This window comes from Meles meles, chromosome 14, assembly GCF_922984935.1.
Source record: "Meles meles chromosome 14, mMelMel3.1 paternal haplotype, whole genome shotgun sequence".
NCBI classification, from domain to species: Eukaryota; Metazoa; Chordata; class Mammalia; order Carnivora; family Mustelidae; genus Meles; species Meles meles.
The window spans coordinates 75717355-75743891 of record NC_060079.1 but is presented as its reverse complement, the minus strand read 5'-3'; the positions used below and the strand labels follow the sequence as shown (position 1 = coordinate 75743891).

Sequence of the window (26537 nt, the reverse complement as noted above, 5' to 3'; positions counted from 1 at the left end):
GATGCCGGGGTCTGCGGTCATCATTCTTCCTCCTGCCTGGGCTAAGGCAGACGAAGCTGTTCCGTGGCTCCGCGGCCCATTGTCTTGGCCGTGTTCTCTGCAGCATCACACTGTGCCCCTTTGTTAGCTCGCTAGCCCTCCTTTCTCCCTCTCCTCTCTAATGAAAGGCTCCACTCTGCTCCTTGGCACGGTGCCCGCAGTCATGGGAAACAGGCTGCTCTGGGGTTGTCGTGGTGTTAAAGACCGCTTTCCAGATGCTTCCTTGTAGTGTTGCGTCGCCTCGTTTTCCTCGAGATGAGGGTTTTCTTTGAGATAGCGGCGCGAGCAGGAATGTCAGGCACACGTCTTTTCCGGAAATCACTGGCGGAAAAACTGACCTTTCTCTCCCGAAGTGCCTGCTGTGTGGAGGCTCCACCTAATCAAACATTTAGAGCTTCGCTGGTGTTCCTTTTCTGCTCGAAGGGAGGGAAGCAGCCTCCACCCAGCTCCTTCACAAGGGAACGGGTACTTGTGGGACAAATGCAAAAGAAGGTGGACTTCCCGCTTCGGAACTGAGCCCACCGAATTAGCGAATTAGCGGGCGGTTCCCGAGGCCTTCGGGAAATACACAACCGACCCTCAGAAGAGGGGACAGCTCGCTCAAGGGCTCTGAAGCTGACACACAAGGGATTACCCCTCAGAGCAGGTATCAGGTGACCAGCTTTGCCTCTGTCACCCAGCGGCAAGCCTGGCCCTTTGAGTCAGGAGGCACTGAGGTCGCGAATCCCTCCCGAGCTCCCCCACGTGCCGTAGACACCGGTTGCTCTTCCCGGCCGGCCCTGTTTGGTGTATTTCTGCCTGAGGCTTTCCCCACCTTGGTTGTCAGAAGCTGCAGGGACTGTCGGGGTTGGATGCAGACTCCCCCTGTTGGAATCGGGAGCTCGTCCCACAAAGAGGGCTGGGCAGCCTCCGCAGGGCGTCCAGCGGTGTGACTTGTGGGTGTGCTTCTGGCCACAGCACCCCAAACCTGGGAGCCTCCCTGGGATTCCGTGAGCCTTGCCCTCTTCTTTAAAGCATTCCTTTTTTTTTTTTTTTTTTTTTTTTTTTTTTTTTTTTGCTTATGTTAATCGGAGTTGATTCTGGCTCATGCAACAAAGAGTCTTGACTGATACGCTGTGCTTAGCTAGTCCCTAAAATATTCCTGTTTAATTATGCTTTAAAGAGAATATTAACCTTCACTTTTGTTGCTTACTCTATAGTGCTGTGTCTGCCCCTTCTTGTTAGACATGGTTTAAGCAATTTCGTTTTACATCTATTTTTTTGGAGATTTTACTTATTTATTTATTTATTTATTTATTTATTTGAGAGAAAGGGAGAGATCACGAGTCGGGGGAGGAGCAGAGGGAGAAGAACAGCAGACTGCACTCTGAGCCCGGAGCCAGACGCGAGGCTCGATCTCAGAACCCTGAGGTCAGGACCTGAGCCGAAATCAAGAGTCGGACACTTAGCTGACTGAGCTACCCAGGCACCCCCAGTTTTACATTTAAGTGTTTCTTTAAAAGATGCATTTTTAAACATCTGTAGTATAGGACAAAATTAAATCACCTTAATAGTAAGGTAGGTATCGTTTTTTTAATATTTAGCGATTTTTATCTTGAAAAATTACATGGGAGTTGTTTTATCTTTAACTTTTCTGTTTAGCTCATGATCAAAAATAAACAATGTATGCTCGTCCACTCATGTTTTAACTGGGCTAATTTTGAGAAATTATCATATGAATATGAAAGGACTATGCACATTCAACATAGATTAAGCACCTTCTGTATACTCCCCACCTACACGATGTGGCCCGGGCCTCCTTGACCCCCAGTCCTGTGGGGCAAGGTGCCAGGCGCTGTAAGGACAGGGGCGAGATGCCCAGCGACCTCTGGAAGGGGAACGGCGTCAGCTGAGGAAGGTCACAGCTGGTTAAGATGTGAAGAATTAAAGTTAAGTGAACGTTATGGTGGGAGGAACTGGGCTGTGAAGAGCTGAGGGGCAACTGGGGGACACCGGCGCGTGCCCAGCCTTTGGGATGGGTGGCAGCAGGTGCTGAGTGGGGTTGAGACATAGGTCAGAGCCTGAGGGAGATGAGCGGGCAGAGCTCGGCAGGAGCTAGAGTGCCCTGCGCTGAGGCAGCCGCATCCGGGCTAGGCTCTGTCCTGGAGGACGGCAACTACCGTAGTGCTTTAAGCAGGATAGGGCAGGTGACCCGGTTTGCGTCTTGGAGAGATCAGCCTGGGAAGTGTGTCCCAGGGCGCAGTGGACCCGCTGGGAGGCCTGGCGGGATGGTAGGTGAGAGATCATGGTGGTTTGGGCCAGGACGGGTGAGAGAGATGGAGCAGAGGGGACCGCGGAGCTCCAAGGAAGAGCTCACGGTGAGGGCGGAGACACAGGGTGGGGGTGGGGACGCGACGCCTTTGTTCAGGATGCCCTCTGCTGCGTTCCCGCAGGACCTCCGAGCAGAGACGCCCCTCGGGGACCTGTGGCATCATGACTTCTGGGGCAGCAGGCTGAGCAGCAACACGAGCCATAAGTCCTACCGTCCGCTGACCATCCTGACTTTCAGGTGAGGTGTGACTGCGCAGGCGGGGCGGGGTACTATGCCTGGCTCAGTGGGATGAGCCTCTGGGTGCGCGGGCACGGAGCCAGTGGATCCTGGGGGACAACATGGCCTCGCTCATAGGGGCTCCAAGAAGTACGTGCTAATCCCAGCTGCTAGGAATAGGTCCCGGGAAGGTGGAGAGAATGCGCTTGAGGACACCTGACTCCAGGGCTGATTTTGCCAGTGCTGATCCTGAGAGTGGAAGGATACGGAGGAGATGAGCATTGGCCCCTCTGCAAGGATGACGTGCTAGCTAGGGCAACGTTCCATATTTTGCACATTCCTTGGAGGTTTACTTGCTTTCAACAAACTTCCTCTTCTCCCTGGAATACTGTTACTCACCAGCCTTCTTCTTCAGGTAGTTTGTGTTTTCTTTACACACTTCCACGCATCTGGTGTGAATCCCCTTCACTTACAGGATCAACTACTATCTGTCTGGAGGCTTCCACCCCGTGAGTTTCCACGTGACCAACATCCTCCTGCACGGGGGCATCTCCGTCCTCATGCTGGACGTCTTCTCCGTGCTGCTCGGCGGCCTGCAGTACACCAGTAGAGGCCGGCGGTTGAACCTGGCCCCCAGGTCGTCCCTGCTGGCCGCTCTGCTGTTCGCCACGCATCCAGTGCATACAGAGTGTGTAAGTAGTGTCTGTCCATCTGTCTGGGGCGTCTGTCCTTGGGTGAGGACAAGGAGCCTGTCATACATTGGCTCATTCCCGCAAACAGGCTTCCCTTGAAGAGTCTCATCTCAGTAGAAAGGATACAGGGCTACACCCTGCCCCACACTTGAAACGATTATTTACAGACCCAGCAGGTCTCATGAAAAATGCCAGGTCCCGGGCGGGGCAGTGGTGCGGGGGGCTTGAGGACTTCGTCATCACCATATGAGGTGAGCTCTGGTGATGCTTCCCATCTCCCCTGTATGACCACACTGGAAAGTGTGAATAATGACTATTGCCCGGTTTGGGGGTCTAAAGGCCAAAGCAAGGTCTTCAGCAAAGTGTCGGACTTAATTTCCCTACCTTCGCATGAGCCATCCAGGGGTAGAACGGACAGTCTCACACGGAGGAGAGGCCTGCACTCTTTGAGTTGCGCTGGGAAGGTGTGGGTCCCACCCCATGCTGGGGGTTGGTGGGTGAGCGCTCCCACCTTCCTTCCCCTCTTCTTCGTGCCTGCATTCCTCTCCTGCCCTTGGAAGACTTGGCTGGGGACGCCCAGGTGACGGGGCACAGGGTCCTAACCTGCTGTCCTGCGGGCCACGCCTTTATTCCACGGAGCTGCCACTGAATGTATTTGGTGCACATTGTGCTGGGCTTGCATTAGATATGTGGGCATTTCAAGAACCGCCCAAGGCCTGCTACTATGGAACCCTTTGAAAGTGAAAGTCTGCATGTTTGCTAAGTAAAAGATTCGATTTTAGCCGTTCATTCTGTGAGCCTGATGTACCCAGTGTAAAATACTACATAGTTCTTATTACTTCTCCGCAACAGATTTCTGCATTTCATGGGTATTTAAATCCCCCCATTTAACCAAATGTATTGAGCATTTTGATGTGAATTTCAAAATATTGAACAGAATTCCTGCCTTTAGCATCTGCTTTTATTAAACTCTGTTCTTCAGTATTTAGGGGATTGTACAGAGTTGTTATCTCAACCTTCTCTTAGCATCTTCTCACTTGAAACCTCTTAAAAAAATCCTCATGTTTTACTTTAGCAAATTCAGAGGACTGACAATCTGGAAACTGCTGTAAAAGATTGATTGTAGACTATTTATATGTGACTGTGACCAAATTAGAATTTGTTTCCATGTGAGTCCTCCTTATGGCATAAGTATTTGTTGGGACCCAGAAATAGTGCACATGATCAGAAATAAGGGAATTTCTGGCAAAAGTACTGATTTACAGTTTTGGTCCTCATCTAATTTAGTGTGATCTTAAAGCAAAATGAAGTAGTTGAATTATTAACCAAAGAAATTTTTCCAAAATTCTGATTTGATTTGATTTGATTTTTCTAAGTCAGTTTTGTTGTTTTGGATTTTTTTTTTATTTGATATTCTTTTTTTTTTTTTTTTTAGTGTTCCAAAATTCATTGTTTATACACCACACCCAGTGCTCCATGCAATACATGCCCTCCTTAATACCCACCACCAGGCTCACCCAACCCCCCACCTCCCCTCCCCTCCAAACCGTTCAGCTCGTTTCTCAGAGTCCACAGTCTCTCATGGTTCATCTCCCCCTCCGATTTCCCCCAACTCACGTCTCCTCTCCATCTCCCCATGTCCTCTGTGTTATTCCTTATGCTCCACAAGTAAGCGAAACCTTACGATAATTGACTCTCTCTGCTTGACTTATTTCACTCAGCATAATCTCCTCCAGTCCCATCCATGTTGATACAAAAATTGGATATTCTTCCTTTCTGATGGATTTAAATGTTGAGAAGTTAGTTTCTAGAAAAGTTTGAAATGCCAGCAGGTATAACTAGATGTGTGCACACACACCCATGCCCCAGTTAATGCCATCTGGGAACATATTAACCCTAAAATTCTACATTTGAAATATTTAAAAAGAAGCTAAAGAAAGTCTAGCTATAGGAGAGAAGGGAATACTTGAGAAAAATCTCTTCATCTCATGTACCCCCTCCATTCTATCAGTCATTGAAACTCAAATTGTAAGAAAAAATTATGGGTGATTAAAAATTAGCATTTTTTGAGATTTTAATTATTTATTTGAGAGAGAGCGAGTGCACAAGCCGGGGAAGAGGGAGAAGCAGACTCCCCTCTGAGTGGGGAGCCCAACGCAGGGCTCAGTTCTAGGACTCTGAAATCATGACCTGAGCGGAGGTCAGAGCTTAACTGATTGAGCCACCCAAGTACCCCCAAGTCAGCATTCTTAAAACAAGTAATTTGCACATTCATCATTCATTGTTCTGGCAAATAGGGAGTATTCAGTTTCCTCCTATCTCACCCCCCTGTAAAGCCCCATTCTGCATTTAACCTAGCTTTAGAAATAAGCAAAAAGCAGGACCCAAGGAGTTAGGTGGAAGGTGCCGGGGAAGTAGCCCTGGGCTGTGGACTCTGGACCAGGGCCCTCCCTGCCGCCCCCAAACTGAACGGTGACATAGGATGGGGACTGGGGGTTGGATGGTTATTGTGCTTCTCTTTACGTTTATTAAGGGAGAGCGGTGGCAGCGGGGGCCCCTCCAGGTTTTAGTAATATACATTTCTTTGTATTAAATTCATGTGTTTTATGCCTTTATACTTTCTTGATATTAGCATTGAGAATGTTTTTGTCCACTGCATATAAGCACCTGAATTTCCCAGTCTTCTAGGGTGTCCAGCCCCCCACTTTGCCCATTATTAAGGGGGTCCTGGGACATGGGACTTGCCACTTTAAAACTGGGACAGTCCCAGGCAAACCATGGTGCGTTGGTCAGTCTTCCCACCTCCCGGTCCCCAGTGGGTGATGAAATAATTATAATTAGTGTTTTTTGCTTTTCAACTGACATGAATGTCTCTCATTTTCAAGTATACGACCCCAAATCACTCTGGGGTATTTGTAGGCCTATAAGCCTAGGTATTAGGGGAGGGAGGAGAACTAAGGGAGAGGGTTTCCTGGCCCTTTGTCTGTGGCCATCAGGATGGAGACCCCAAGGACACCAATGCCACCGTACGTTTTTCTTTTCCTCAGAGTATTGGTAGGGATTTCAGGTTGCCTGGATTTGGTATCAAAGAGGGAAACGCAGGCCTCCTTAGGGGTTCCGTCTGTGCACAAACCCAGAGTTCAACACTGAAGGCATCGGTGGGGAAGCATCCCCCCTTTCCCTTCCTCTCATTCCTTCTTAACACCCCCAATGCAGTTTGTTCCTAGCGGGGAGACCACTACCTGCTCTATGGCTTTGAGGGAATTGCACCGATTTCTCTAGAACACCCGAATATGAGCATTAACGGTTACCTCTGTAGGGGTGGAAACATTTTCCCGTCCCTCCTAGGTTCTTTGGCCTCATAATTAAATTGACACAAGACAGGTTAACAGGAGAAAAAATTAATTTCTGGAGCCCCCTAAAATGTACTGGAGCCCATAAAAGTTGAGATTCAAAGAAGTGTCCAAAGCAGGCACGTTTTCTAAATGTGCGAAGAATTGTCGGGACAAGGGTTTGGGCATGGGGTAGTGAATTAGTGAGTAACAAGGGTTGTTTATACAGCTTTCTCAGGCCCTAAACTCCCTGCTTCTGGGGATGAGGCTGCCTTCTACCCTTCTGATGGAGGGAGGGTGCTTTTCCTGGGAGAGATTTGTGTCCTGCTTTCAGGGGGACAAAGGATGGTCAGATCATCCTTCTGAGAAACTGGCTGTTTTCTCAAGTACCTTTAATTCAAAATAATCAATATGCAAAGTGGCGTATCTGAGGACGGCAGAGTCTGCTCCCTTTCATTGGTAAGAAAAAAAAAATAGCCTACAAAGACTGTTATAAAGACCTCTGCCTGGACATACATGCTATGCAAATATCAGAAAAGAAAAGAAAATCTCTGTGTAGTCTTGCCCATTCCCCAAACAAGTGGACTCAGTACTTCCTTGGACAGCCCTTAAAAAAAAATTTTTTTTTTTCTGTGAAGTCACTTTTTAATCATGATGTCGAAAATTCTTTGTAAGGGCTAAAACCTCTTTTTGCTTTAAAACATTTGCCATACTTTTTAAAATTTGTCTCTATGTCCGATAATGTCATGTACATTGCATAAGGACTTGGAAGTGTTTTTACCAATTAGCCAAAGAACGTTTGTTTAGGAATAAGCTTATTCTGGGGGCACCTGAGTGACTCAGCCGAGTATCTGACTCTTGGTTTTGGCTCAGGTTGTGATCTCAGGGCCCTGAGATAGAGCCCCGCATCGGGCTCTGCGCGCAGCGTGGACTCTGCTTGAGATTCTCTCTCCCTCCCCCTCTGATCCGCACCCCACCACACACATGCACGCACATGCATGCTCTCTCTCCCTCTAAAACAAATATAAATCTTAAAAAAAAATAAGTTTATCATGTTTAACGTTCATTTTAGTGCTGGTCTTTAAGTGTATTCTAGCTGCCTAGGTAACAGGTGGTTTAGGCTGGTGGTTTTGGCCCCATCCCTGGTATTTACCCAAACACATCCCTCTCCCTCACTCATTTCGGTAAACCTTGTTCTCTGACCCCTCACCACCCCACCCCTGCTTCTCCCGAGCCCCTGGCTTGAGGGACCCCCTTGGATGAGCTTCTCTGCCTGGGTTCGGATTACTCTGTGTTCTGCGAGGGTTGGAGATTCAAGGTCATCCTCGGGCCCTCTAGCAAGGCTCAGATGCAGGATGCCCTTCCTCTCCCTCTCGCTGTCCTGGCGGGGGAGCCCAGGGGACCAGCCGTTCCTTTTGTCCCTCACCGCAGTGCTCTGGAGCCTATACCCGTGTCTGGCCCTGAGCTCCTGTGCCGTTTGTCTGTCCTCTCTGCTCCTGGTGCTCACGGAAGCGCGCGTCAGGATTCCCGCGGGGAACTCTCAGTGAGCCCGTGCCTGCTGCATGCCAGGTGCCCCTCCTGGGTGCCAAGCGCTGCTCACTTGACCTGCAGCCCCGATTTTCCCGGGTGCCTGAGTGAGTGAGCCACGGGCCACACTATTCAAGGACTCTCATTACGTGTTCACTGCACTCACGGAGTCATGGTACGTTTACCCCTCTCGCCTATTGGCATGCTTAGTCCGGATCTGTGGAACTTTTGTCTGTCCCTAGCTTCCTTCTTCGGAGGTTTTCGCGTGGGCGGCATTCACAGGCTGGATTCATCAGCTCCTTCAATCTTAACGATCGTGGGCACCTTGCATGGCCACACGCGCTGCTGTCAGAAATGAGCGATCAGAGTGGATAATCATCCCCAGCGTTTCACAGCTAGCCAGAGTAGCGGGAAATCGTTGCTCAAAGGCATTCTCTTTAGCCACTGCTTGTCCACAACAGTTGGGAATCGAATATAAATATAGTAATTTTCACGTGAATTGTGTTATTCTTATACCTCCATTATAGCTTAGTCTTTATTCTGTCCCACATTTCATGTCCTTTAAGAAAAGATCAACTTGGGGCACCTGGGTGGCTCAGTGGGTTAAGCCTCTGCTTTCAGCTCAGGTCGTGATCTCAGGGTCCTGGGATGGAGCCCCACATCGAGCTCTCTGCTAGACGGGGAGCCTGCTTCCCTCTCACTCTCTCTGCCTGCCTCTCTGCCTACTTGTGATCTCTGTCTGTCAAATAAATAAATAAATAATCTTTAAAAAAAAAAAAAAAAGAAAGAAAGAAAAGATAAACTTACCAGCCCGTTGGAGTAATACCTACGGAATTCTAGGAACGTGGGACGTGGCATGTGTCGCATCTAAGTGCTGGTTAGCAAAGCAGGCCACGTAAGCCAGACCCACAGTCCGGAACGGGATTCTCGGTCTTTCGTTGCCAGGAGATGTTTGGAGAACAGTTACCAGATGTGACGTGAGACACAGATTTTACATTGCTTTGTTATCACTAAGGTAAAGACGTTATCACTAAGGTAAAGTTATCACTAAGGTAAAGAAGAATTAAGGTAAAAAAGTTATCACTAAGGTAAAGAAGGAAAGGGCAGTCGTGGCAGAAGGAAATGGGAGACACTTTATTCTGTCTTCGTCTTCCTTCTCAGTCAGGTGAGAAGCGTTCTGCTTTCCAGGTTAAGCCCCCACGAGTCGGTTTTGGTCTTGAAAGGAGCAGCAGTGGCAGGGATGGCTCTGCGTGGCTGTCCCTGTACCTTTCTCTCTTCGCCTGGTGACTTTTCCCATTTCTTTCCCACCTTTCCTGCATGTTTCCGGTCAGATTTTCTTTGCTCAATATTCTGCCCTTCGAGCTCCCAGCATTTTCTGTTGAAAATCCACTTGGGGGACAGCAGCACCAGCATCTGGGCTCTAGGGTGCAGGGCGCTATGGTGGGGCTCCTGCTCCCAGAACGGGCAGCAGTACAGTCGTGTCCATCCCACTCTCTCGGAGCAGCTAACCCACGGCTTAGTCCACAGAGGGAAGAGAAAAACCAAGTGGAAGTACGACCACAGGACTGTTGCACAGTTATTTTAATAGATGGCGGAATCTAGTATGGTTTTTGCCTTTCGTTTCTAAGAAATTTGTTTTGTTTCCTAAGTTTAGGATTTAAAAAAATTTTTTTTTCATGTAAATCTTTTTTTCTTCTCTTTCTTTCCAGGTTGCTGGTGTTGTCGGCCGTGCAGACCTCCTGGGGGCCCTGTTCTTTCTGTTATCTTTCCTTGGCTACTGTAAAGCGTTTAGAGAAAGTAAGCATGATGTTTACCTTCTTCATTTTGAGATGGGAAATTATCCGTGTATGTAATTTTATCCTTTTAAGAGAATGTGGGCCAAAAGGTCTCTCTTCAGATACGTGTTTACTCCGTTGCGTTTTTAATAATACAAAGTTCATACATTAGCATTCACACGGGAGTCTTCTAGGGTAGTGAGACCAAGAGTTTCTGCAGTTTCCTAATGCAGCTGTGATCGATTTTTGTCATTGTATTTGCAGCAAAATTGCAGGGGGAGAAACACTTTTATTATTCTTTCTTAAAACCTCTCCGTGAGGGAAATAGAAAAAGGTCTAAAATGAACGAATAGCGATGGGTATGGACGTGGATTATGAAATTCTTGGTTTTGTCATTGGCGTGGTATTAACACGTACAAAGAAAGTCCTCGTTGCTGGTGTTGCAACAGCTCATTGAGTGTGTGTGTCGGGGCGGGGGCTGTGGAGGAGTGGCCTGGAGCGGCCCAGCAGGTGTGTTGACTGAGATGCAGCAGAATCCCCGTAGGACTCTGCTCGGTGCATGGATTCCAGTTAGGCCCAAGTCAAGTCAGACCTTCCCAGTCGCTTTATCGTAGACACTGGATGCGAGGAATTCAGCGTATGTACCTGTCATGCCTGCGAGCGCCTGCAGAAGTTCTACGTTCCGTTTCTGTTATCTGAGGAAGTCAGAAGCGTACGCACTGCAGAGCTCTCCTCGTACCTCGCAGTCAGGATTTCTGTTTGCGGGAGAGGCAAGTGGGATGATTCTTCTGGAATGTTGGAGTGGAGCCTTTTAAACAGGAGTGCATGGACCTTGGCCTGCTTGAGGCTTTTCCAGAGTTTCTCAAAGCTCAAGTGTACTCTAGGCTGCCAGGCCTTTCCTAGGATTGTCATATACTAATATATGTACTTCGGTTTCCTCCGTAAATAATCTCTCATTGATACTGCAGAGCAGACCGCTCATTCCAAACTCTGTGCTGGGGCTGATGAAGCAGAAATCGCAGGGTTCGTAAACAGAGGGACCCAGGGGCCAAGTCCAACCCGCTACCCCTTCGCATGCGGCCTGCAAGCTAAGAAGGAGTTGTTTTTTCCAAATATGCATTGAGCCATCACTACCTAATTTAATGACCACTAGAGCAAATTTCAATAATGATTTTTACATGTTTTTTTTACCATTATAGAAATGGGGCAGTTTCTTTTTCTCCCATAATTCAATTCCACAATACCTCACAACCCTGAGTATTACAAAAGAAAGTCGAAAAAAGAAATCACATGTTATAGATCTTAAATTCATCTTCAGAATTTAGCTCAAAGGTTTCACCATCCTCAAGAAATGGTTCTCCTACTAGACTCATCTGCTAAAAAGTTCTATCCCAGGGGTGAGAAGAGTCTTCGCTAGCCCGTGGTCATTATTTTCTCGCTTTTCCTAGCCCGTTAGGGCTGAACGGCCTCCAGTGGAAGACTCAGACTGGACAGAGGAGGGACACAGGGTGTCATTTTCGCCAGCACGAGATAGCACCTGAAGCCTGATGGGAGACCGAACCTGGAGAGCCTTGATGCAAGGGTCTGGGCTCTGGATTCGGTCAGAGTCTGTGCCGGAAGAGCAGGAGGGGGGATGCTCGCCATTCTCATGGCGTTTGTGGGTCTTTGTGAGCTTTCTCCATTTTCCTCCCCGTCTTCTTGTCCGTCACCATTCCCGGTTCCTCCTATGCCTGTGCCGAGGGATTCACAAGAGGCAGGTCGGGAGCAGGTGGGGGGCAAGGACCGCGGGGCTGGCATCCTGGGTACCTCGTTGTGGCGCCAGAAGGGGAGCCGCTGGGGGAGTTGCCCAGGGGCACGGAGGACCGGCAGGATTGCCAGGCGGCGGGTGGGCAGGATGAGAGCCCCTGGGACTGGGCCCCGGCCGTCAGGCATGGGGATTCCGTACATTCCACTGTTTCCCTGGACTGCGCTTGATTTGTCCTCAGCTCTCTGATTTTCCACACTTTTAAGTGGTTGGGAAATAAAAAACGGTAATCACATTTTGTGACATACAAAAAGTTACATGAGGGGCGCCTGGGTGGCTCAGCGGGTTAAAGCCTCTGCCTTCGGCTCAGGTCATGATCCCAGGACGGCTCAGGTCCTGGGATCGAGCCCCGCATCGGGCTCTCTGCTTGGCTGGGAGCCTGCTTCCTCCTCTCTCTCTCTGCCTGCCTCTCTGCCTACGTGTAATCTCTATCTGTCAAAAAAATAAATCTTGAAAAAAAAAAAAAAAGTTACATGAAGTTCAGATTCCAGGGTCTGTCCATAAAGTGTTGTGAAGCAGGCACACCCATTTCTTTCCACGTTGTCTGGGCCGCTTGGCGCTGCCACGGCGGAGTTTCGCACCGTCCACACGGGCCCGCTGGCTTCAAAGCCTGAGACGCTTCCTGCCGCATCCTTTGCAAGGTTTGCCAGGCTCTGAGACAGGTGATTCCCAGGGTCGTTGTCACCGTCTGAGGGGTTCCAGAACTTTTTTCTGGATTGACTAATAGGAGTTTCCAGCAGTTTTTACTTAGGAACGTAGATGACTTTGCTGCTGATGTAATAGCTGCCATTTCTTGACCATCTACTGGCACATGGGTACACAGGTGTATCTATTTTTTCTCATTTAATTATGGAACAATCTCTAAAGTAGGTGGAATTACTTTCCCATTTTCCAGATGTAGGACTCACAGCTGCTGTAACTTTTGGGGGCTCACACAGCTGTTTATAGCAGAACTGGGTTCACACTGGGGTCTAACTCACTGGATTCGAAGTCACTTCAAAGCCAAGGCCAACTGCCTTGTGCTGTTCTCCTTCCTTGTATTCATTGGACTGATGAGGCAAAGCTTTTCAAAACCATTATTACAAATAACCAGGAGAGGGGCACCTGTGTGGTTCTGTCGGTTGGGCATCTGACTCTTGATTTCATCTCGGGTTATGATCTCAAGGTCATGAGATGGAGCCCCGTATGGGGCTCCATGCTCAGCGAGAGTCTGCTTGGGAGTCTCTTTCCCTCTCCCCCTCCACCTCCCCACACATGCACTCGCTCACTCTCTCTCTCAAATAAATAAAAAAACAAACCAGGAGACACATTCAATTCTGTCAACAAATTGTTAAAATATTAGGCATGATAATGTCATCACAGGTTTATTTTTAAAACGATCCTTTTAAAGACACAGGCTGAAATATTTATAGATGAAATGGAATAATGTCTGGGATTTGCTTCAGAGTACTCTGAGAGGAGGCAGGAAGCATGTTGCCAGACTTGCCAGAAGTCAATAATTATTTACACTAAGTTAAGGGGACATAGAAGTCACTATAGCAACGTTTCCTCCTTATTTTTATTGTGGTAAAATATACTGAACATAAAAGTGCCCATTTAACCATTTTTCAGTGTGCTAGTTGAGTGCACTAAATACATTCCCCTTGTTTTGTAACCGTCACCACTGTCCATGTCCAGAACTTGTTCATCTTGAAAAACTGAAACTCTGGACCCATTAAACAGTGACTCCCCATCCCCCCTCCCCTGGCGGCCACCAGTCTGCTTTCTGTCCACGTAGCTGTTCTAGGTACGTCATGTGAGTAGAATCATACAGTAGTTGTCCTTTCGTGTCTGGTTTATTTCACCAAGCGTAACAGCCTCAAGGTTCTGTATGCCGTAGTATATGTGTCAGAATTTCTGTCAAGGCTGAATAATTCCACTACCGCATCTCATTTTTCTGTTTATCTGTCGGTGGGCTTAAGGGTTGTTTCCATCTTTTGGCTACTGTGAATAATGCTGCTTTGAACATTGGTGTACCCAATAGGCTTCCTTTTAACCCTTGGTTTTTTTCTACAAAAAGATTCGGGCAGGGTTGTAAACTCTAATAGCACAGGCTGTGTTGTTCGGATGTTCTAGGTATTTATCGTTATTTACCTTGAACATCCATCCAGAAACTGCCCATAGTTTCCGGGGGTGGACTGGGGAGGGCCTATGAGGTTTTTCATTCACGGTGCCCCTCCCTCCCATCCGGCACAGGCTGGACATGGGGCCGATTGTCTTGGAGCACCTGTGCTCTCAAACCAACGGCTCTGCTAACACACAAAGGGTGACCCCAGTGGCCCCCGACTGTACCAGGCTCCCTCAGAAGTTGGTTACGCCCAGCCACAATCTGCACCCCCTTGTGTTACCATTATTTTATCATACTGAGATGAAACCATCAATTTCCTTCTGACTCCCTGTGTTTCTGATATAGCAGAGAGGTTGGGGACAGCTCAGTAGAATAGCTTCCAGGACAGAGAATATTGGTGGTGACTTTTCTTCCTGGAGACTGAAACCTAACTTAACAAGAAGGCATGTCCGTCCACCTCTTCCTGGGTTGAGACCTCCCTACCTGTCATGATCGTAAAATTCCTGCGGACACAGGGCCCCAGGGATCTGGTGGGGGAGGGGGGATGGAGGAGTGCACCTGCCCTAGCCTCATAGCACATTCGGCGCCATCCTGTGGCTCTTCCATGAGACTGGATCTGAGTGGGAGTGGGAATAGGGGTAGGGGGTCCATTTTATTTATTTGAGAGAGAAAGAGAGCATCAGGGAAGGGGAGAGAGAGAATCAAGTTCTCCGTTAAGCAAGGACACCCCCCAGCCCTGCCGATGTGGAACACAATCCCAGGACCCTGGGATCATGACCTGAGCCAAAGGCAGGTGATTAACCCACTGAGCCACCCAGGTGCCGCTACTAATCACTCTTTTGCTCATTATAGACGGTGCTACTTCATGTTCTTCAATGCGCAGATCTGAATTTGCAATTACAGAGGATAATAATTTATCAGTTGTATTTTTCTGAAAGAAAATTAGATATTAAATCCGTTGGCCTTTCCCCAAGACAACTCTGAAGTTTCATGAAGAATCATTTTATTAATTTTAACACATCCCTCCCTTAAAGAATCTATTTCTTGTTCTGAATGCATGTCAAAGACATCAGAAGTGTTTTTTTAAGAGCTTATTTCTAATTTATTTATTTTTTTCAGCGTAACAGTATTCATTGTTTTTGCACAACACCCAGTGCTCCATGCAATACTTGCCCTCCCTATTACCCACCACCTGTTCCCCCAACCTCCCACCCCCGACCCTTCAGAAGTGTTTTTTGAAGAAAATCCTCAGTGTTGATAGATTTAACATGTGGGACATATAATTTAGGAGATAGAATAAAACTTCTCACTACTGGGGCGCCTGGGTGCCTCCGCGGGTTAGGCCTCTGCCTTCGGCTCAGGTCATGATCCCAGGGTCCTGGGATTGAGCCCCACATCGGGCTCTCTGCTCCGCGGGGAGCCTGCTTCCTCCTCTCTCTCTGCCTGCCTCTCTGCCTACTTGTGATCTCTCTCTCTGTCAAATAAATAAATAAAATCTTCAAAAAAAGAAATAAAAACTTAAAAAAAAAAAACTTCGCACTACTTCTAAAGATTACTGTGGTGAAATAATGAAACGTTATCCCGAGACTAAACGTTCTTCTGTCAGATGAATGGATACATTGATCGGCCTCCGTTAATGTGGACTATTCCTGCAGAATGGAGTAAAACTAAAGACGTTGTATAGTCTTTTCTTGATTCCTTTAGCATTGACCTTCTTTTTTTTTTTTTTTTTTAAGCTGTATGTTTGAGAGAGAGAGAGAGCATGAGCACAAGCGCTCACAGGGAGGGATACAGGGAGAGGAAGAAGCAGGCTCCCCACTGAGCAGAAAGCCCAATGCGGGACTCGAACCCAGAACCCCAGGATCTCGACCTGAGCTGAAGGCAGATGCTTAACCAACTGAGCATATTTTTATATATGCATCCATTTTGAATTCAGTTGCAAATTACAAAATTATTTCCAAGAGCCATCTTTACAGAAGGTACATTTTTTTAATAAAGCCTTTGGGCGGTAATACCGAAGGTAAAAGTGCTCTGATGTGTGATGGCGCTTCAACGAATACATCGATGCTTGAGAAACTGGTGCGGTGTATTCCCGTCCTAATGGAACTATGTTAAGTGTAGTAGCAAGGTGACCTTTCCTCTTCGGTCTGGTAGCATTCTTTTGACATTTATATGTTTGCTTTAAAACTGGAAGGAGATTGTTGGGCCTTCAATGTGATGTGTGTAAATGTCTTTGAGAAAGTTGACCGGGAAATATTTAATGTTTGCACACAGCTAGTGGTAGCAGATGTGACTTCCACTTTTAAGAATATGAATAGATTTTCATTAGGTTGAAGTTACTTAGAACAGAAGACAAATGGACCTATTAGAAGGTCTTCAAAGAAGTGCTGACCTCTTGTCTACAGCAACCCCCAACACACACACACCTTCCTGAGATCTGTTTCCCTGTTCACTTGAACCCCCCTTCAGGAAAAGGAAAGAATAGATGAAAATGAAGCCTGTGGCCCTGATTCCAGACTGGAATGGTGTTTTACAGTCCCTCTCAGTTTACTCAGTCATTGGAAAATGTAAAGCTAGGAGGTTGCCCTCCTCCACGAATCCAGCCTCGGGGTCTCAATCCTGAGAGTTATTATTGGTCTTTTGTGTCCTCTCTGTCCTCTGTATCATTTGTCCAAAGGTAGGCTTTGAGTTACAGAGCACGATCGTTTTTTTCCTTGGGAGTTTAAAGTAGGTGGTTGAAAACACCCACCCCTCAATCAGCACTCCCCATCATTCTGAGATGGTTTTCAATACTCTTTTCCGTTCCCATGTATTGTTTTCACACCACAGAGTATGGAGGGCAGGATTGAATTCTGCCTCCCAAGTTCCTTGCAGGTCTGGAGGCACCGAGCAACACGGATTTGAAAAAGAAGCTTTCACTGAGTTACTAGCTTGCTTGGGGGAAGCCCGCATCTGAAACAGACGGCAGTTCTGTGGTTCCCTTCTCCCCACGTGGCTCTGCGCCCTGAGCCCCACCTGCTGGACTGGGGAGCAGACATAGCAGGACAGGATAGGACACGGTGACTGGATGGCGCCCCCCATGCCCCCCCACCCCACCCCATGTTCTGCTCATATCAGACAGTCCCCTTTGCTCTGACAGTCCCCTTCCCCTCCCGTCTCCCAAATGCCCATTTGCTTCATTATCCACACGCCCCGACTCCAGGACTGGTGTCCATGGGGTGTGCTAGAGCCTTTCCTAGTCTCTGTTGACCAAGACTATGGTTTCAGCTGCTTCTGCATTTCAGATTTTCCATACTGCTCATTAAACAGAATAGAGTAGAAAGTACTTCTTCGTTTGTGGAGAACAACTCTGTGGAATAATCCTTGCACATCCTGTTAAGGTGCAACTTCATGCCTACAGTGGCTAAGAGTCTTTTTAAAGAGGAGCGTATTTTCATACGCTAATAACAACATCGCAGAGAAGAAACAGGCAGAGCCCTTGATGCAAAAGTATTTCTGGTAGGGCATCCAGGAGAACACTTTTTCTGATTCTGTTCCAAGCTAACATCAGTTTGGGTCATTCATTCTTTCACCAGTAATTAACCAAACATTGAGGGTGTCCTTTGTACCAGCTCCTGTGTCCTGAGTTGGGGGTATAAAAACTAGAACCGTCTGGGCCTCAAAGAGCTTACAATCTAGTATATGTTGATTAAAATAAAGCTGTCAGTATTCACAATGCTCAAGAAGCAGAATGTTCTGGTTTTCCGTACTTCCTTGTTAACTTTTTCCTTCCCGTTCACACCTCCAAGCGGGCACTCAGTAAGTACTCCCTCCTCGTCATAGCACGTTTATGCAGAATTGATGGCTGTGACCTTTGCACTGTTAATTTTTTTTCCGTTTCTCTTAGAATGTGCATTTTTTTCTTTTCTTTAATTGAGATATAATTGACATCTCCCATTTTATTGGTTTTATGTATACAAAATAGTGATTCGGTGTTTGCATATATTGTGAAACGATCACAATAAATGTAGTTGGCACCCATCACCATAAATAGTTAACACATTTCTTGTGATGAGAACTTTTAAGATCAACTTCTTAGCAACTTTCAAATATGCAACATTGTTGTTACCTCTGGACACCGTGCTGTGCATTTCATCCCCAGGATTTGTCACTTTTGGGAATTTTTATCTTTGAGCTGCCCACCTTCACTCTCTGGCAAACACCCGTCTATTCTATCTATGAGTTTGGTTTTTAATTCTACATCTAAGAGACATCTCGCAGTATTTGTTTTTCTCTATCTGACTTACTTAACTTAGCAGAATGCCCTCAGGGTCCAAACATGTTGCAAATGGAAGGATTTCCTTCTTTTTTATATCTGCGTAATATTCCGTTCTGTTTATACTGTGCACATATACCTATATGTACACACAGGATATATTTTATACATATATATTATATATTTCATAGTACAGTGATTTATACTCTATATCTTATAGTATAATACTATACTGGGGTTTTTTAATACTTTATATTATATAAGTATGTAATATATGATGTATATAATATATAGTATATAATATATAATATATATGATGGTAACATATATAATATATATGATAATATATATATGATGGTATAATATATATGATGGTATATATAATATATATGATGGTTATATAGTATATCATGTGTATATACATATATAGTATATAGTAATATGCCACAATATTACGTAGTATATATGCTGCATATTTTATAGCATATATATGTAACATATAGTATCTTATAGAGAGAGAATGTGTGTCTGTGTGTGTATATATATATGTATATAAAACAATTTTTCTTTATTCCATTCATACACCAATGGACAGAGTTTATTTCACGTGTTGTCTGTTTTAAATAATGTAGTGATCATGAGGGCGCCGTATCTTTTCGCGACAGGGAGTACATTTCCCTTGGATAAATACCCAGAATTGGAATTGCTGGATCATATGGTAGTTTTGTTTATGCTACTAATTTCTTTCATCTCTGTTCAATTTCCTTCAGTCCAACAGAGCAGAGAGCTTGATACTAATTCAGGTGTATATTTTTTCATTTGGACTCTGAGCTATATTAAGAAATAGTCACTCATTTTTTGTTTTCCCCTGTCTAGTCAGTGTGGATTTCACAAAAAGCTGAGTGGTAAACATGTGTCAGACACATCGTCACGGCCACGATGGTTCCTAGTGCCAGTCGCTCGTGTAATCCACGTGTGTGTAAGTGTTCCACTGAGAATCAGAGCTCCTCTGTGGTAGCAGTTCAGTCCAGTATTTATTGGACACAAATAATAATGCTATTTATTATTTAAACTTAAGGTTTGAAGTGACCTGGTCTTTGTTCTTTTTGGATCTGAACATAAATTCAAAGAAAGGTCTAGCATCAGCTACACAGGAACCTGTAGTTCAAGAAAGGTTTTCAGTATTTTTTTATAAGGGAACAAAACATTGAGTACTCTGAAATTCGTGGTTTTAACTAGTTAAAAAGCTCTTTCAAGGGATACATTTCCCTCATTAGCTTTCTTTATAGATTCAGTATCTGTTTTATAAAGCTCAGGACAATTTTAACTGCCAGAGTTTATTAAGAAAATGGAAAAAAACTACTCACATAACATTACTGTCTGCTTTTTTTTTCTTTCTTTTTTTTTTTTTTTTTTTTGATTATACGGTGCTTAGAATATCTCCATGCAAGATCTTTTGCAACAGAATCCTTTTTTAAGAAAGTGAATGTCCTTATAAGGGAAACCATGCCTTTTTTTTTTTTTTAAGATTTTACTTTTTATTTGAGAGTCAGAGTGAGTGAGAGAGAGAGCACGTGTGCAGTGGCAGAGGGAGAGGGAGAAGCATGCTCCCTTGTTGAGCAGGGAGTCCAATGTGGGATCATGCCCTGAGCAGAAGGCAGGCCCTTAACTGACTGAGCCACCCAGGCACCCCGGAAAACCATACGTTCTCCTCCAAAAAGAAGAACAGGAAGTCAGATAAAGTTGATGGTGCGCTGGTCATCATTTCTGAATGCCCCAAACAAAAAGTGTTATTCTTATGATGAGACATCTTGTCAACACTGACATTTCTTTTAAAGCCTAGTATTTTGTATTGGAAACAGATCATCTCTCTGCACAGTAAACATGGTAGACTAGCCAAAACAATTTTTTCCCCAAGATTTTATTTATTTACTTGAGAGATTGAGACAGAGAGAGCAAGGGGGAGCACGAGCAGGAAGGAGAGGGAGAAGCAGGCTCCCCGCTGAGCCGGGAGCCTGATGCAAGTCTCCATCACAGGACCGAGATCCCAGAACCCCGGGATCATGACCTGAGCCAAAAGCAGACGCTTGACCGACTGAGCCACCCAGGTGCCCCACGATTTCTCTTTTAAACAAATAACTTAAAATACTTGTTTCAGGGAAGCTAAAACTAACAAGAGAAATTTAACTAGTTCATTTATGCTGGGCAGGAGAGAACCGTTTTAAGAGAGGAATGAATCTGTTACATATCCAGAACAACCATTTTAAATTCTAAACTATTACGAAAGACAAGATCCCAAAGATTGGTTGTTGCAAGCCCTTAAACTCTGTCTGCTGTATTGCTGTCTTTACGTAGTTCAGGCAGCTGAAGGAAGATAAGGCTTAATCTTGGAGTATCATGCCCTCACATTTTCATTCTGATTTAAGACATCGGTTTTTTTTGTTTGTTTGTTTGTTTGTTTGTTTGACTTAGAATCATACAGTTCTTAAAAAAAATAGATAGCACAAGACTCTTGCTTCTAGATTGGGGGTCATTGCCAACTGAACTCTGACGGTGGTGTTCCTGTGTATTTTCTATTCTCTGCCTTCATGTTTCATTGGTTCCTATGTTGCTTGATTTCCCCCCAAATGGGCTGGTACTTTAGAATAGCCGTGTCTGACTTCTTTCATTCGGCGGGGGGAGGCACTGCCTGGTTGGCTCCGACTTTTGGAATGGGAGTGTGATGCTTATTGTTTCGCTCTGGCAGAGGGAGTCAGGGCCACCTGTCGGGGTGGCGTGGTTCCCACACACGACACGGCGTGCCAGGTTCAAGGCCGTGGAGATGCCAGGCATTGAGCGGTGAAGAGGGTAGCTCGTACAATGTGGTGCTTTTTCTGAAAGAGGATCTCCCCCCACCCCAGAAAGTAGTGCCAAATCCAAGGCACATGCTTCATTAAATCGATCACATCTGTTGGCACTTGTGGGTGTTAGCAGTGACAAGTGTGTTTCTGTTCTTCATTTTGGGGTGGGTTTTTTATGCCCCCTCAGCTCCCTCCACTCCATTAGCCTTTGCCTTCATTTATCTAAGTGGTTGCATTCTCTTAGCTATGGCAGGCATATACAGAAACAAGGAAAACATTTTCTAGGCCAGTTTATTAAGTTCTGGATCATAAACTGTTGATGTTTGCTAATGCTGCATAATTATCCTGGAGCAGGTGGTCTTCTTACGTGCTGAGAGAGGCCACGTGGTGTAGGAATGGTTCTTTTCTTCTTCCCGTGGGTCACTGGTGATTACAAGTCAGCAGACTGGATGGAGATGAGACAGAGAACTCTGGGTACACACAACATCCCGAGACGCCGGCGTCTAGTTATGTACTAGTTAGAATTCCCTACTCGGGGAAGATTTTTTTTTTGAATAAAAATATTCATAAATGCAACTGTACTGACGGTGACATCTGGCTCTCAGGATTTATTGTTACTGTGTTTAACAGCTCTAAATTTAAAATTAATACGATCAGTTTTTGCTTTGCCTTTTTATTATTCCTTACATAATTTTTTAAAAATTTAATTCCAATATAGTGGACATACAGTGTTATATTAGGGTTATGTAATTTTTTTTTAAATATTTTTTTAAAAATAGATTTTTTTCATCTCATGATGGAGATTTTTCCATTGTGAGGCGATTTAAAGACATTAAATTGATGTCGAATGAAGAGATGTGACTTCTGGCTCTGCTTCCTCACATGGAGCCCATCATTAACTTTTTGATATTAAATTACATATCACAATTGCATAAGAAATGTGGCCATATAATAAGACTTCTGGTAGACATAGAAATGAAACAGTTGACTCCCCAGATCTTTGTTGCGTGCCAGCTGTATTGGAGGTGTCATCTCTGTTTCAGCTGTCCTGTTAAAATGCTCCAACTTAGAAATAAGAGAATGGCTTGCATTAGTTACTAAACAAGAGCATACTCACATAAATGCAAAGTCCACATTCATCTAGGTATGCTGTATCTTGACAACTATTAGCATTGATCACCTTGACAAATCAAGACTCAAAAAAATTTTAGGAACGCCTGGGTGGCTCAGTTGGTTAAGCATCTGCCTTTGGCTCAGGTCATGATCCCAAGGTCATGGGATCAAGTCCTGCATTGGGCTCCCTGCTCAGTGGGAAGCCTGCCTGCTTCTCCTTCTGTGTCCCTCTCTCTCTCTCTCTCTCATGAATAAATAAATAAAACCTTTGAATTTTTTTTTAAATCTTGGGAATTACATGGGTAAAAACTTTGCTAACATGGGTCGTGTTACCAGAAGTCCACTAGGCTGGGCTCAAAACCAGTTTCCCAGTTGAGTATTTAATCTTTATAAGCCCTTTCTCAACCACCTCCACACTGGAAACACTGTCCGTGCTTTTGTACTTGGCCTTGGCATATCACGCACGTGCCAACCACACATTTGCAAAGACTTTGATTTATGGGAAATCATTGAGAAACATTAAATTAAGCTTTCCTGTTTGAATTCTGGAAAAACTGAAGTGTTGGTGCATGGTTAGCCTTATGACTCCCGACAATGTCAAATGGCCAATCCCGTAAGAGTTTCAGGAGAAAGAGATTTAAAGAGGCAGACTCACTTCATGCTCTCTGAGTTTTCAAAGGCAGACTTGGAATGCAAACAAGGCCACATACAGATCGTTTCATCTGTGAACTGGGTCTCTGAGCACGTGGGACAGACAGCAAGAAATACAGGATGAGCCATGCATGCAATTTCCAAATGGCTAGTAACCACATTATAGAAAGACCCCCGTTAGATGAATTTTAACTACACTTTTAGCCAAATATAGAAAAAATACGACAATTTCACTGTATAATAATCAATATAAAAATTATGAAATATTTTATAGTCCTTTTTTTTTCATACCAGGTCTTCCAAATCAGGTGTGTGATTTATACTTACGACACATCTTGCTAGGGACTGGTAAGTTTCAGGTGCTCATCGGCTATGATGCCTTCTCTGGACAACGGAGGTCTCGAGTTCGGTTTTCCGAATATGAATCCCTCACTGGGTTTATAACTAACTACTGAAATTTTGCCTTTGATTAGAAATTACCACTGTTGAGAAGTGGCAATATATTTAATCATCACCGTAACTGAAGAAATTTCTTTAGCAAAGGAACATTGTCTCTCACACGTCTTTTACCGGACATGTCTGCACCAAATCAAAAGTATAAGAGGGAATTACAGGGTAGGACTCTTCCAAAAGAATTACCATAGAGGACTCGAGAGGTGTGGGGTGTCCACGTCCCTTGCAGAAACTTGGGGTTTGAGAAGTGTGGTGAAATTATGGGATGAGATTCGGGAGAAGGTTATCTGTTTTCTATAGAAGTTTTTTTTTCTGTATTTGGTGAAATCTGATTTAGCCATCTAAGGAGAAAACCATTTTAAATTCCAGACAAGTGGAACAAGAGCCCATTACTTCCACATCTCTATACCAATTTAACTTATGTTAATGGAGTGCTTCAAGAGCTATCCTTTGGGTGTTTTAATGGAGAAACTGGGAATTTTTTAACTATTCAAAGCCACTGGTCCATGGTCGGGGGAGGAGAGGAATTCATCCAGGTTACAGTCATGTAAAATACAAGCTAATTCAGTTTTTCTAGGAAGGAAGGTAAAATGGTCAAGAGACCTTCTTTCGTAACTTTTTTTTTTAAGTAATCTCTACACCCAACATGGAGCTTGAACTCATAACCTCGAGAGCAAGAGTTTCACGCTCTCCGACTGAGCCAGCCACGTGCCCCCATCGGACCATCTTTAAATGTTAAAAACAGGGAGCCTTATATTGGGAAGTCCTTGTTAAGTTTCATGAAGCGTTCCAAACACAGATTGTGAGAATGAGAAAGCTTAGAAAACCCTAACCAGGCAGTGGGGGAGAGGTCCATTTGGTTCCTAAAGCTTCATGGATGTGGAAGCATCAGGCAGAGGCTGGGGGCCCACAGGGCATCTCCACGCTGGCCTGGAGCAGGTTTCTGTTGTGAGGGGCTTCCCTGAGGGGCATGGGAGCTGGACTGGGGAGTCATTTGCTCCCGTTATCTGTGGAAGAGACCCCCCTCCCAGGAATCCATGAGTTCATTTATAATTAAAGGCGCCTCTTTACCCACCAGCTGCTAATATGAGAAAATCCAGAGTGTGGTTTGATGTAGACTCAGGGAGATGTGCGATGGGAGAAACGCTCAATGGACCATGTGTCCACTGGCTTGGAGAGGACAAGCCTTAAGGTTGGCATCTGCCATCCTTGTCTGTCATGTCAGAAGGCGTGGTGCGTAGTGAGCTGAGATCACCTCCATTCTGCCAGCGGGACCCCTGGGCTGTGTTGCCGGAACTTGTGAGGCCTTTCCTAAAGTCATCATTCGAAAGGAGCTAGCCAGGGTTAGCTTTACGGTTATTTTGGCTGTGATTTTATGTGAACGCTTTGGTATCTAGGATGGCGTGTGCTTTGATGCTGTCTGCTGATAATCACTAGCAAATCCCTCCCCAAAATAGTAAGTTCCATAAAAATGTAAACACTCAAATACAGTCATTCATTTAATGGGGTTCTTCTGACTCGTAACTGTGGTCGTTCAGTTTATCCGTGGAATGTCATTAATTTCTGCAGGTGGAGTGACCCTCAGCTGGCTTGACAGGTCTCTGTATGCTGATCTAGAATGATTGTTGGTAATGAGAAGTTGGCTTCCAGGCAACTTATGAACAACTAGAAACTTCTGAACAGTTGTGCCTCCTGAACAATTGGAAAGGCAATAGAGCAGAGCAGAACCAAGACCTGATGTTGAGGGACATAGGTGTGGGCTCACCCTAAAAAAGAATATTCCAACGACCCACACTTTCCAATCAAAATAGGCGCTTGCAGAAAGTTAGTCCCCATCCTGGAAGGTCTCGAAGTCAAGACCACGTGGCCCCCTGCTGGAAGCGTCTTGGAAAGGATCCCAGCACTTCCAACACTTCGTCACTTGTGCCAGGGAGCTGATCTGCACAGCCTGTAAGAGGGACTGCTCCTGTTCCCACAGGGTGGCTCTAGCATTTGTTTCTGGTGGACCGCAGAGGCAGTTTCATTCACCAAATGCGTGTTGCCTTTCCAGAGTCAGTCAGGTGTCATGGATTCCAAGAGCAGAAGTCTGAATTGCTCCCATGAGCCACACATGGCATCAGGGATGTGGCTGGGAGCAAGCTTCCTCTCTTGGGTGATGCTCTCCAACCTTTCACGAGCATCAGGAGCCCCTGGAAACCTGGTTAAAAGACCGGATGCTGGGCCCCACCCTCGTGTTTCTGACGGCGCAGGTGTGGGTGGGGCCTGAGAACCTGCAGGACGACCAGGATCCAAGGGCAGGTGCACACACCACACCCATCAGTACCACTGGTTCAGGGCAGTGGTCCTCACTACAAGCGATTTCCCCTCCTCCCTGGAATGTTGCAAAGCCTGTGACATTTTTGGTTGTCACCACTGAGCACTGAGAGTGCTGCTGGTATCAGGGCTAGAAGCTAGAAATGCTGCCACACATGCACATAGTTGGAAAAAAAAATGTAAAGACTACATAAAGGGCTTTACAGTGCAAAGTAAGACATCTACCCCTCTGCTGCCCCAAATTTTCTTCTTAGAACTATTCAGAAGCAACTGTGATTGGTTCTTGTATGCTTTCCAGATATGATTTACATTGGCAAGAATGTTTATGTAATTTTTAACACAAATGGCCAGGTAGTTCTAGATAACTTTCCCGTCTCAGATATACCGGTAGGTAGGTAATGTTGCTCCCATTTTATAGATGAGGTCATTGAGATTGTGAATGTAAGTAATTTGCTCAAGGTCACGTAGTAAATGGTAGAGCTGGAATTTGGAATTCAGTTTTCATCAGAACTGACCCAAGATGCAGAGGCAGCGCAGGCAAGCGAACAGTTTGGCTCTCTAAGCAGGTTCACTTTGTCCTACTTCAGACCTATGTCTTTTTTAAATGTTTGAGGAGGTGAGAGCCTTACAAAGGAAGAACAGAGATGGGCACCACATGTGGTCTTCTCTCTCCTTTCAAGCAGTTCAGCTCTGGCCCCCAAGTTGCAAACATCTCCCACCAAACAGTATGGAGCCAGACCCTCCCTTTCCAGAAGGCAGTTCAGGGACTTTTAGTGATGACTCGAGCTTAGTCTCACCCCAGGCTTCATACAACAGAGGTGACATTCGTAGGGATGTTTTGGCTTGAATCCGCATGCGGGTTGGCAGCCCAGCCTGGCCTGTGCCTTCCCCTGGACTCCTCTGTGGGCGGCTGTAGGGCTTCTCGGGGCCACTCAGACACTGCCATCACCCCTGTGCTAGGAGCAGCGGTCACTGTTGGGGTCAGCCTGTGACCAGATGCAGTGCTTATCCTCGAGGGGGAATTCTTAACACAGCTTGTCCGAGCGGCGTCTTAGGTGCCGGCAGGTTAGGACAAAGGAACTTGCCGCATTGGAATCCTGCGATGAGAT

General features: G+C 45.7%; 1 protein-coding gene and 1 non-coding gene across 4 annotated transcripts in view; both read left to right on the top strand.

Annotated features, from left to right (window-relative positions):
- TMTC4 (transmembrane O-mannosyltransferase targeting cadherins 4) overlaps positions 1–26537 on the top strand; it is a 63593-nt gene that overhangs the window by 7777 nt on the left and 29279 nt on the right. For all 3 annotated transcript variants that reach the window (XM_045978315.1, XM_045978313.1, XM_045978314.1), the window contains exons 3-5: positions 2472–2587; positions 3042–3258; positions 9827–9914. In XM_045978315.1, coding sequence (XP_045834271.1) covers positions 2472–2587; positions 3042–3258; positions 9827–9914 — 421 coding nt within the window. The remainder of the gene's footprint in view (positions 1–2471; positions 2588–3041; positions 3259–9826; positions 9915–26537) is intronic.
- LOC123925387 lies at positions 2794–2899 on the top strand. The gene has a single exon (XR_006814984.1). It is a non-coding gene; the product is annotated as a U6 spliceosomal RNA (small nuclear RNA).